The sequence below is a fragment of the Staurois parvus genome, unplaced genomic scaffold (assembly GCF_062004578.1).
Source record: "Staurois parvus isolate SC_StPar_1 unplaced genomic scaffold, SC_StPar_1.0 ptg000160l, whole genome shotgun sequence".
Lineage (NCBI taxonomy): Eukaryota > Metazoa > Chordata > Amphibia > Anura > Ranidae > Staurois > Staurois parvus.
In genome coordinates this window covers 85,440-98,544 of record NW_028317956.1, presented here as the reverse complement: position 1 = coordinate 98,544, position 13,105 = coordinate 85,440, and the positions used below count along the sequence as shown (strand labels likewise).

Sequence of the window (13,105 nt, the reverse complement as noted above, 5' to 3'; positions counted from 1 at the left end):
ATGTAATGATGTGTTAATGAATACAGAGCTACATTATTTTGTGCCTTTTATATCTGCCTGCAGCTCTGCTTTAAATGTTACACTGGTAAGCAGGCGTTTATTCATATACATTCATAAAGTCTTGTGCCCCCTGCGTGATACTATAGATGAAAGACTTGAAATTAATTTCCATTTGAAACACTTCATTTATAAAGCCACATTTGGCTGTGAATTTCATTAACTGATTAAATGATATACTTGTTTAGTTGCAGAAAAAAAATGATCTGACAGAGGTGTACTATCTGTGAGCCCCTATGCCTGGTACTGCTCCTGTGACTTTAGGCCATGTATAAACAAGACAAGACCTTGTGCCTCTTTTCAGTGCTGAAGTGTCACGAAGGCTTGTAAGGCTCCATGCACACTGGGCTTAAAAAGAAAACGCCAGTTCCCTTGGCAGAAAAAAAAATGCTGATACAGAGCATTTCTGTGTACAGTTTAGGCAAGTTTGGGAGAGTTTAGCGGTTTTATCTGCCAGAAAACTCCAATCAAAAACGCAAGCCAGAAGGGTTTTTTTTTCCTGCCTCTGAAGTTGAGCTTAAAATATGCCTCTAATCGTCTAATATGCATGGACACATAGGATAACACCGAGCTACTTTTACAGGAAAAACACAAAACTCCTGTAGAAGCAGCAATTTGTAAGCCAGTGTGCATAGAGCCTTAGGAGCCGATTATCAGATAACAGCAAATCAAATGATTGCAGTGTCTGTGTTCCTGAGTACAAGCTACATGTTTTGTTTGTTGGAAAGGGTGTTACTGAGACAAAATTATCTTTCATGGATCTGTGAAAGCCCAACACCTTTCAAACAAATTTGATCATGTGTGATTGAATAATGATGTAATTAGATAACATAGATTATCTACTAATGTGTGCCCTAAAAGGTAAATTACAAGGTATTTTACATTCAAAAATATTTTCAATCATCAATGTAGTATTACGTTTAAAGTTATTTTTTTAATAGGGCTTTCACATATAAAAGAGGACTTATTTGTGTTATTGTATTGACACTGGGAGATAAAGTAAAGGGAAATGTCTCCAACAGAGATACAAAAGTAGTAAAACAAACTATTTTTTAGTTGAGCCGACCATACATGGATCAATATTCTGCCAGTTCAGCAGGGATGGGCCAAGAGTTTATGTATGAGCAGGATGGTCAACTTGGGTACAACCAGCCTGATGTATTTTTTACCCATGATTACTGCCAGCAGCTATAGCTGCTATCCATAATCATTGTGTTCTGCTGTCCAAAATTGCTCCCCATCCCTGCCGACAGAACACAATAGCTCTACTAGAGACATTCTCCCATCAACAAGGTTTGTGTTGATGAGGGGAATCAAGTGATATCCTTCCTTCTGGCCGTGGTGGAAGGAAAGAAAATCGAGTCATCTATGGGCTGCTTAGCTTGTTTAACTGTATAACAAGGAGACCTCTCCACTCCCAGGCTGACGAATCATGCTTACTAGAATTTGCTGCAGTTGCCCAAGCCCAACAGCAGATTTCTTGCTCCCAGACAGCATCCACAACTACTCCAAAGAAGCACTTCTGTAAAAACAAGCTTTATCCCTCTTTCAGCAACAGCACTGCGCCAGGCACAGGTTCCTCATCTGACAAGTTTTATCCTATCCTAGGGTGTAGTCATACAAATAAGTCCTTGAAACTCATCAGGGGTGGAGCCTGTGTCTGAAGCATTGTTATGGCTTAAAGAGGTATAAAGCATGGCCTGTTCCTTGGAATATTGATAGATTAGTTTCTTGTTATGGTCCTCACTAATGATTTCTCCTCACTACCTGCCACAGTGACACCATTGTCACTGGGACAAATGATAAAGGGAAATGTACCAATGTACCAACAGGACACAGACAACAATGAAAGCCTGACAAGGAACATGTGAACAGAAGACTAGTTGGCAGCCTTGTAAGTCTGAGAAACAGATGCCTTACACTGAAAACCCATGAAGTAATAACTGATATAATAGGGTACACTGTGACCTGGAAAGGGGAAAACTTGCCTTTGAGGTCATAAGCTTGGATGAAGAGCTATCAAATATACTCAACAAAATTGGAAGGAGAAGCAGGATATCCCTTACAGAGACCTTCAGAAATTAGTCAGATGCTCAAAAATGAGCTGTAGGTGAGAAAATGGAACAGTGTGTACCACTTGCAGACAATGGAGGGAAATCTCCTTGGGATGTTTAGGAGCAGGACAGAGGGATCGTAGAACAATGTAATGTTTAAGGTAAAAAGAACAAACCACTTTGGGGAGGGAAAGAGGACCTGGGACTGACAACAGCCTTGCCTTTGTGAAGCAGGTTACAGGATAAGGCTTTCAACTCCAAAACCAACTAGTCTCAAAGACGTGGTGGCGACAGGGAAGGCAACTTTGTAAGTAAGGATAGACAGAGGAATATCCCCAAAAGGTTTCATGGGTTTGATTTGCCGACAGATCCAGGTTCAGATCCCACAGAGCCATTGGGGAACAAACAGGAGGAACAATGTGAGTAATCATCAGTAAGAAAGCCTTCACTAAAGTGTGGGAGGCAAGTGGTCACTAAGAAAGAACCAATAAGGCTGAGATTTGATTTTTGATCGTACACGAGGCCAAAGCTAATCAAGACCAGATTAGAGAAAAGACAGAATTTGTCCCACGAAGTACCTCCTGGGATGAAATTTCCTTGTCTCGCACTGAAAGAAATATACTTTGCAAGTGTGATTGTGAACTTTACAAGAAACACATTTTCTAGCTTTTAAGAGAGAGTAAAGATGACCAACCCTGATAGAGAAGGTTGCAAAATGGCCCCTGGGAAAGAAGATCCAACTGAACGCGATGTCCCATAGGGAATTTGCCTGGGGCTGGCCGAGGTCCAAGAATCACCAGAATGCCCTCCATCTTGATCCTGTGGAGGTAGGAGCTTCAGTGTGGTAGCACAATTGTGGCCCCTGCCTTTCAAGATGCTATCATGGCTGCGATGTTGCCCATGAACTCAAAGTAGTTTAGAAGTCCTCCCTAGATAAGAAGAGTAAAGATGACCATAGACAGATCAAAATTCGTCCAGTTCAGCAAGGACCAGCTGAATTTTAATCAGCGTGTGCCTGTTCCTGTTTGACAGAAGTCATCAATTGTTTGAGGGACTTATGTTGTTGAAGGGATATGCTGGAAAATGTTTGTTCATCAGTGGCAGCAACCAACTGGCTTTAGATGCTGATCATTGTATTCTGACAGCAGCAGGTCCTGCTTTCAGAATACAATTCTCACATTTGGGGGGGTATTCCTCTATCCACCTCAATTGTGTGAAGGAATCCTTTTTTTCTTTTGTTGAGCCAATTGACTAACCCCAAGAAAAAAAAAACAAAAAAACAAAAAAAAAAACAACACTGTCTAGAAAACTCAGACGGAGTGCTCTCTCAGACAGGGGATAGTGATCTAGGCTGTGTCTGGTCCTTCGGAGGGAACAATGCAAGAACACAGAGAAATGCAAGGCCCACAAGAACACTGCAGAAGCAGTTAATGCCATTTGAGATCCAGTCACTGTACGGCAGCAGCCAGAATAAGGTATTCTCCACCTTGTGGTGAGCCAGTTACAGCTCTGTCAGGGATGGAGTGGAATTACGGGCAACTAACAACATGTCTCCGCAGAGTACCAATTGATTTGGAACCAGCAAAAATGACCTCCAAATGCCTTGCAGAAACTTTATAAGACAATACTTTGTACCAGTAAAAAAAAATCTTGATAAAAAAAAGGTAGAAAAAAGTATGAGGTAGCTTACTTTTCTCAGAGGAGAGAAGTCCTCTCTCCTATGACATTAGCAAAAAAAATAATGAGGCACGCCGAGAGTGGGAGGGAATATACTGGGCTTTGTTTACAGTTTTGTTTTGCTAGCATCCATTCTTCTGAAAGCAGCACCATAATCCAATGTACCTGAATACGTACCCTGTGTTCTGTAAATACGATTAAGGAATATCCTAATGTGGTGCAGCACATCGCATGCGATTCGCACAGGAACCACACTGCATTCCTGTGCAAATCACATGTGATGTCTGTGCAGTGCGATTTGAGCCGTACATTTTGTACAGCTCAAATCGCATCTGCTCCAAAAGTACAGTACCCTTTTTTTCCCCCACACCTGATTTGCATCATATGGGTGTTCACACCCATGCAACGTGAATTCTGGTAATCGCACTGCATTTTGTGATGTTTCAGCATGTCATTAATTTAACATTGACACCTGTAACAGATGGCATGGACGCCGTGCGATTGCAATGCGGTGCAGGAAACACAGGATTCACTGCATTTCCCGCACCGCATTAGTGTGAACCAGGGCTTTATCAGGTAAATCTGAAGCACTGCAACTGAATTTATATTTACCACTAACAGCCAATAGGTGGCGAATGTGAGGTTATAGATTCGCACAGTAGACAGCCTCTGTAAACTGAGCAGCAAGGTATCAGACTACATGAGGCTAATCTATCTGCAACCTTTCCATTTAATCTTGCACATATAGCCCCATTTCTAAAAACATCAATGGGTATCTTACAAATGTGAGACACGTTATCTACAACATTTCAGCACTATGATCAGCTTATGGCTTCATTACAAATTAGCAAAGGGCAGAGAGGAGGGTACATGCAGGAACAGAACATGGAATTATGCCGCAAAGCCTGCAAGAGATGAAAGGACCCAGCAGGTGAGTCAGCTCACCAGACTCTTCCTGTAACCAAACTGTGGATTTGGGCTGGAATGACCCTTTATTATTGACAATTTAAAGTAAAAGTACCCACCTGAACTCCTTAGTACTTCCAGGTCCTGGAGAAGCAGATAAGCTGCGGGACTTTGTCCTGCCTCGGATAGGTTTGCCGTGACTCAAGTCCTCCTCGCAATCACAGGGTGCAAATATAAGTGCTTCGTCTGAGCTCACGCTCTGGTCATTGCCACAAACTTTGCTCTGGGATCTCTCCATTGTGCAATCGGGAATGCCTCACTCAAGGAGAATGAAGAGGACTGTGAAAAAAAAAAAGTCTACATATAATACCAAACAATTACATAACAGACATTTTATTTTTAGGAAATGTTGAGTCTTGCATGCACATGATAGGTAAGACGGACACCTGTGAAGCTAGATTGCACTGTGCTTCCTCCACCCAAACAATCACACAGCAAAAGACAAAATACCTTATGCCTGTAGGGGGGAAGTGGGGGCCATACAAATACCTGCCAACAGCAACAGGCTGCTAATCCTTCCCTATGTACTCAGAGAATAGAGGAAACCCCACCCGGCTTCCTCTCACTAGTATAGGTTAGCACTCCGGGAGAGCACTGGCTGGGAATGAGAAGTCTACAAAATACGCAAACAGGATACTGTGTTGCCAAAGGAGGAAGAATTTCAGCTCACCTCAGGTTGTCACACAGCAGGACTGCAATAAAAGTTGCAGAAGTTACATACAGCTGATGACAACAGCAGAATTTCTTCTCCAATGTGGGTATATTACAAAACGAATCCCCTCAGCGCTGAGCAAACTGTTGGCGCTATATAAATACTGAATAATAATAATAATGTAAGGCTACCCAGAGACAAGGGATAAGGGTGGTAAAAAATGTAATTCCATCCAAAACTTGTTTTTAAAGTTCTGAATAGAGAATGATTAGAACAGTCATGTTTTTAGTGCTACCTGATGCCAAGATAAGCTGGCCATTCATTATTCATTATTTTCGTTCAACCAGCGGGTTGAACAAAAGAAAATGACTTGATTCCCCCATTCATAAACTCAAAGTTTATGGATGGGGGAATTAGCCGGTGGTGTTGAGAGAACATTTTCCAGCAGGCTGGTTCTACACAAGTCAATCAATAGATCAACTTGTGTACAACCAGCCTGCCCATACATGGATCGATATTTAGCTGGTCCCTGGCCAGCCAAATTTCGATCCGTGTATAGCCGGCTTTAGGCTCACCATTCAATCTCTGAACAATCTGTTTACAATTACCAAAACTACAGTATGTAATAGGAGGCCCTACCTAAACTACACAATTTGTATGCAGTCACTCAGACCCTTGCCCTAGATATTTGTTGGTACACAGCTATGCAGGCAGGCAATAGACGGTTCGTTTATCGGCCGATTTTTCGTCCGAAAGATAAATTGGCAGATTTTCGCACTGTTAGTGGGGCAATGGCATCGGCCGATGTTCGCGGTTCCTTCTTATTTCATTTATCGGTCATGCTGGAAAATTTGTGAAAAACGGCCAATTTTCGAAATCATTGGTGGCAAAATCAGTATACAGAAGGAACAATTTTTTCATTTTTCGGACGAAAAATCGGCCGATAAACGAACCATCTATGGCCTGCATTAGTCTGGTTAAAAAAAGACAAAAGTCTGTCCAGTTCAACCATTAAAAAAAAAAAAAAAAAAAAAAAAGTTATAATCCTATACCCACAGTTGATCCAGAGGAAGGCCAAAAAAAACCCCAGCAAAGCATGATCCAATTTGCTCCTGCAGGGGAAAAAATTCCTTCCTGATCCCCCGAGAGCCAATCGCATATTCCCTGGATCAACTTTACCTAGAAATATTAGTATCCAGTTATATTCTGTGTATAGATCTAAAAGGAAATTGTACAATCAGGTTGTAACTTCTGTTGAGAACCTAAAGCCTGGTACACACAGGTAGGCTGAACGCAAAAAAATGAAAGCAAAAAAAAACAAAAAAAAAAAAAAAACGGAGGAGCTCGAGCAGCTCGCTGTACTAACTATCCCCACTGAGCTATGGTGTTCTGACAGAGGTCTCCCCCCAGAACACACCGGTCTGCACTTGCAATAGGGCCCCATGTTCCCCTATTGCCTGGGGGCCCCATGAGTTGTCAGTCCTGCCATGAACACAACACCTTTCAACACCTGCCATGAACACAACAGTGGGCACCACACAGTGCTGTACAAACACAGGAGCGGTAGGCTGTGTTAAAAATTAAGCAGCAAATCGCTTTCATGAGCCATTGACGCTTGTCAGCCACCTCCTTTGATTTCAATGGTAATGCTCTATAACCGCACCTATAGCAGGTTACAGAAGCATTTATAAAGTGTTAGCTGGGCACTGTATCCCATAATGCACTGGGAAACCATAGATAATTGGGACAAAACAGCTCCAGTCACTTCCGCTTTGTTTAGAGAAACCATTTTGCTTCTGTGTGTGGGCAAAAACATCAAGCAGCCAGCAATACTGACAGTGCCAGGCAGGAGAAGAGGCATTGAGCATTATTGTCAGTGGGAAAGATTTTGTTTCAGCAAAGTAGAGCTGGACCAAGCCAAGTGTCAAAGTATACCGATCCATCAGCAGAGAATTTACAATGTCTGCCATCACACAGAGCAGATCATTTCCTCTAAATTCCCCCTTTAAGCGTTTCACACTAGAAATGCAATCCATTCGCGGGTGTTCACTGAGCATTCTTGAAACTTTTTCAACACAGCAAACACGTCATAAATGACACACACATGAACAAGCCCCTAACCACTTGCTGCTACTACATGTACTGCGGGTGAGCGGCACTGGAAGGCAAGGCGACATACTGACAACTTCCAGGTTTGGGGAACACATGCGTGCACCCCCACCTGACTTGCCCTGTGATCGGACACAGTGCCAGTGTGATTCGATTTTGGTAATCAGCTGATCGGCTGTGTTTACAAAGCACAGAACTTGTGATCTGGCTGTTTACTCTCCCTGCACATCAGGCAGAATAAATAGTGTAAAGTAAAAGCAGCACACATTACACATTGTCAGGCACACAATCTCCCCCTGGACTGCCCCTAGATGTTAACCTCTTCCCAGCCAGTGTCTTTAGTACAGTGACAGTGTACAGTATTAGCACTGAACACTGTATTAGTGTCACTACTGATATCAGTGTCAATTTGTGTACCTCTCTCCAAGCCAGCGTCAGCTAGCACCAGATTGCCCGCTGCAAGTCTATTACCAGTATAGCGTCATAGCTGTGTAAATTTCAATTATATATATATATGTGTATATATATATATATATATATATATACACACACACACACACACACACACACACACACACACACACACACACACATTATATATATATATATATATATATATATATATATATATATATATATATATATATATATATATATATATATATATACACACACACACACACACACACACATATACACACACCATAGCTTGCAGCCACTATAACTTTCACACAAACCAATTAAGGTGATTCTAAAGGCTTTAACTTTTTTTTTTTTAAAATAACAAACTTACCTGCTGTGTGTAGTGGTTTTGCATAGAGCAGCCTGGATCCTCCTATTCTCGGGTCCCCCGACGGCGTTCCTGGCCCCTCCCTCCTGTCAGGTACTCCCACAGCAAGCAGCTTGCTATGGGGGCACCCGCTGCTCCATGTATCCATTCACATACGAAGCCATGGCTCATCTGCGCCCCCCTCTTCTCATTGGCTCACTGACTGTAACTGACAGCAGGGGGAGCCAATGGCTCCTGCTTTTGCCTCAGCCAATGAGGAAAAGAAGTCCCGGGATAGCCAAGACTCCAGTGCACATTGCCGGATCGAGAGAGAGCTTGGGTGAGTATTAGGAGGGCTGGGGAGGATGCTGCACAGAGAACGTTTTTTCTATGCATGAAGGTAAAAAACCTTCAGCCTTTAGAACCACGTTAATTTAAACTTATTGGGAATTTTTTTTATACCAAAGACATGTAGCAGAATAGATTTTGGCAATTTATTTTTAAAATTTTTTTTTATATGTTTTATAACAGAAAGTAGCAAATATGTTTTTTTCCAAAATATTTGGTCTTTTTTCATTTATATGAAAAAAAAAACCCAGTGGTGATCAAATACCACCAAAAGAAAGCTCTATTTGTGTGAAAAAAAACTATATAAAATTACATTTGGGTTCAGTGTTGCATAACAGAGCAATGCCAGTTAAAGTACCATAGTACTGAACAGAAAAAAAAATGGTCTGGTCATGAAGGTGGTAAAACCTTCTGGAGGTCAAGTGGTTAAAGATATTTGCAAGAGCTCATTCAAGCCATCTGCACATTAGCGCGGGTTCAAAACTAGTGCACATGAAAAACAATTGTTTCCTATGTGCCCTGTTCACACAACAATGCTGCAGTGAAGTTAGGAGCAGTGCACTGCATTATTATTATTATTATACAAGACATATTATTATTATTATTATTATAATAATACAGGATTTATATAGCGCCAACAGTTTGCACAGCACTTGCATTTTTTAAGCAACGCAACTCACCTTCTCATATGTCACCACGTAACATACTGTGGAGCATAGACCATAATGACACCAGTCGATCACAAAATATGTCACCAACATTCAATTAATCAATCAATCATTCCAGTGCAAATGTTCGGATTTTTATTTTTTAGCCAAGTCTTCCTAAAAGACAAGTAAGCCTTTAAAAAACACCCTCCATAGCCCCACCTGACTCCTTGACTTACCTCAGCCCCAAGACAGCCATGCCTTGAGTGTCTCATAGTACAGCTTTATTGAAGTCTATGAGGGCTCGGGCACAGATGACTAGAGCAAGGTAAACAGCCGAGAAGGCCACGGATGTTACACTCAGATAAGTAAGCAGCTGGGTGGGAGGTTTCCAGTCTTGGGCTAGTGCAATTTTTGCTAAAAGAGTGCTTGTCCTTTAAAAATCAGCCCATGTCCTGCCAGCAGCATGGCCTGCCTAAACATCCGATCATTTATTATGGGGAGAGATTGTTGATGGCTGGAACTGCAGTGTAACGGCTCAGGACCCACAAGACGACATAGCTGAAAAAGGAGCAAATTTCAGCTACAAAAGTTTATGACTATAAAGCTTTAATTTGCCATCAGTGAGTCTAAAACAATCTCATCTTCTATTATGATTTGCTCGGTCCTTTCTGATGAGCTGCACGTGCACTATTTGTTTCCTTTACTGTTTAATAGAATAAAAACTGCTACTACTACTACGATCACCCATTGTCTTCCAGGTCCAATGCCCAGGCCCCATTCACATTTTTCTGAATGAATGCAAGGTGTTCCCCGATTGGATGAGGTGGAAAGGCGGGGCGGTGACATGATCTCCACCTCATCCAACCAGAGAACACTTTGCATTCATTCAGAAAAATTCAAGACGTGAATGGTGCTTGTGCCAAGTGAGCAAACCCATGTTCTCTATGCAGCAGAGCAGCTACTCTGTATGGGACCCAGAAGACAGCAGCGTTCACTGTAGTAGTAGTGACTACTATGGCAATTTGATAAAGTGTTTTCAGAATAAAGAGGCCCATAGCAGAAATGTAAAAAAATGCTCTGCTCCATGATAGGTGTACAGATGTGAGAGCTAAATTAGTTAAATATGGCAACAGTATATGTCTGTACCTTCAATCCCAGGAACCTGTCTTTCAAATCAGCTAAACCTGCAGTGTCCTAAAGCTGGCCAGAGACGGATCAAAATTCAGCCATTTCAGCAAGAACCAGCAAAATTTAGATCAGCATGTGGCTGTGTTTGACAGAAATGGATAGTTTGATCAACTTTTGTCAAATGAACAAGTTGGAAAACTTTTGTCAAATCAGCAACTGCAGATTAGTGTATTCTTATAGCGCCAGGTCCCACTGTCAGAGAACAATGTCCAAGCAGTGAACATGTGGCATGTGCTGGGGATACAACTAGTGCTCCAGTAATAGAAAAACATTCATGAAAAGGATTCCATTACAAATGGATGTTCTTTTTACGTTTACTGAGTCATCATTGTCACAGATGCTAAACTAATGCTTACACAGCAGCAAGGGGAAGACCTTGCCAGCACAACCCAATATCCCAACAAGAAGCCTATTAGTTATTAACATTTTCACAAATAATCCACTAAAATACATTTTTGTACATTTAGAACAATATTCAGCTCCATTTTTAAATATTTTCTGTGAAAGTTCAATGCCATAAATCATGCACAATTGTTTTCACTGGGAAAAATGAATTTAAAGTGATTGTAAAGCTTATTTATTTTTTTCTTAACGACTTGCTCTCCTGAGGATTTACCCACTCTCCTGAGCAGGCCATTTTTTGCAATACGGCCCTGCGTTACTTTAACCAGTTGCCGCCCGGCCTATAGCCAGATGGCGGCTAGGCAGGCAGCTCATCGCTCCGGGTGGACGCCATATGGCGTCCTTTCAGGCATGCGCAGTAACGCTCTGCGGCGTGATCTGTCACCGGCCGTGTACCTCAGACGCGGCTGATGAAAGTTCTGTGTACCAGCCCCGTTTCCAGTACCATGTGACCTGCTGTGACCAATCACAGCAGGTCACAAGACAGTTGTATACAATGGATGGCTTCCTTTCATGCCATCCCTTGTATACTAGTGTGTCTAGCTGTGAATGGTCACAGCGATCACATGCACAAGCTGGGCCAATCACAGCCCAGCTGTGTCATGTGATTAGCCGTGGCCAAATCACAGCTAAGCACAAAAAAAAAAAAAACCCTGAATGAAGCGATATCATTCAGGTAAATGCTTGCTTATAGCAAAGTAATTCCTTGCTATAAGCAAATTGTGTAAAAAAAAAAAAAAATACTGATCACTTCCCCAAAGTAGTACAATGTTACTATGGTAACATTGTACTACTTTGGTCATAGTGAAATATGAAAAAAAATCTTTAAAAAAAAGAAAAAATGTAATAAAAAATTAAAACTAATACAAAAATAAAAAAAATATCAATTTTTTTTTTTCGTACTGTCACCAGTGTCCCTGATCACCACCATGCCAGTTATGATGACACTGTACTGCACTGGTGACAGCATGTGAAAAAAAAAAAATTGTGAAAATAATTTTTTTTAATTTTTTCATTTTCCAAAAAATTCTGACAAAAAAATTACAACTTCAAAAAACTCACCATGCCTCTTATGAAGTACGTCGGACTGTCTACTTTACAAAAAGTGGTCATTTGGGGGAATATCTGTACTGTTCTGACATTCGTAGACCTCAAGAAATTAGATTGGCTGTCAGTACTTCAGGATTGATCAATATTCAGATCTATACCATAGTTTGTGAACTCTATAACTTTCCTACAAACTAAATAATACATCCTAATTTGGGTTATTTTCACCACAGAAATGTAGCAGAATACATCTTGGCCTAAATTTATGAACAATTATTTATTTGCAAATTTTTATAAAATTTAGGCCAAAAATTTATTAATGTCTTTGCTAAAAAAAAAATAAAAAAAAAATCTCAATTCACGTAAATGAATTGGTTTACGTGAAAGTTACAGCATTTACAAATGGCAGTATATATATACTGGTATTTTTAAAAAATTTTTTACTAGTAATGGCGGCGATCAGCGATGTATAGCGGAACTGCGGCGGACATTCTGACACTGGGAGGAACTGACTTGGTGTCACTGACATCCCCAGTGACACTGATACAGTGATAAGTGCTAAAAAAAAAAAAAATGGACATTGTACCAATGGCACTCGGCAGAAAGGGGTTAATATGAGGGGTGATCAAAGGTTTAACTGTGTGCTGGATGTGTTTTACTATGAGGCGGTGTCTGTGTGCTTCACTGTAAGCACAGTGCTTTGGATGGCTGTGCACAGCCATCCACAGCAGTGTGCCTGAGCTGACAGGGAGAACTGTTAGTAATCCTCGGTAATCACCAGGCGGGACCCGGTGATTGACATCCGCGGCCACGAATGGCAGCGCGCGCGCCCCCTACCCGGAAATGCAAAGATATTTTATATATACTGTATATATATATATATATATATATATATATACTTATTAATTACACACACGACTTTGCGCACCCATGCTGCCCTGTAGCAGTATTTCTGCTATAGGGCGGACAGTGAAGTGGTTAATTAAAAAGTTATACTTACCTTCTCTGTGCAATGGTGTTGCAGGGTGGCCCCGAACCTCCTGTTCTCTGATCCCTCGTCAGCATGTAAGGATCCCACTCTTCTCCATGCACCCCCTTAAGAAGCGGCTTCTTATGGGGGCAACCCTGCAGTTTTGCTCCCAAGCCAGGCTGTGTGCGTCTATTGATACAGAGTTCAGCTTAGCCC

The 13,105-nt window shown here is 41.4% G+C and overlaps 1 protein-coding gene across 3 annotated transcripts in view; it reads right to left on the bottom strand.

Annotated features, from left to right (window-relative positions):
- Nucleotides 1-13,105, bottom strand: part of NADK (NAD kinase) — a 169,596-nt gene that overhangs the window by 104,979 nt on the left and 51,512 nt on the right. For all 3 annotated transcript variants that reach the window (XM_089675923.1, XM_089675925.1, XM_089675926.1), the window contains one exon: nt 4,814-5,033. In XM_089675923.1, coding sequence (XP_089532049.1) covers nt 4,814-4,992 — 179 coding nt within the window. In that variant the 5' untranslated portion in view covers nt 4,993-5,033. The remainder of the gene's footprint in view (nt 1-4,813; nt 5,034-13,105) is intronic.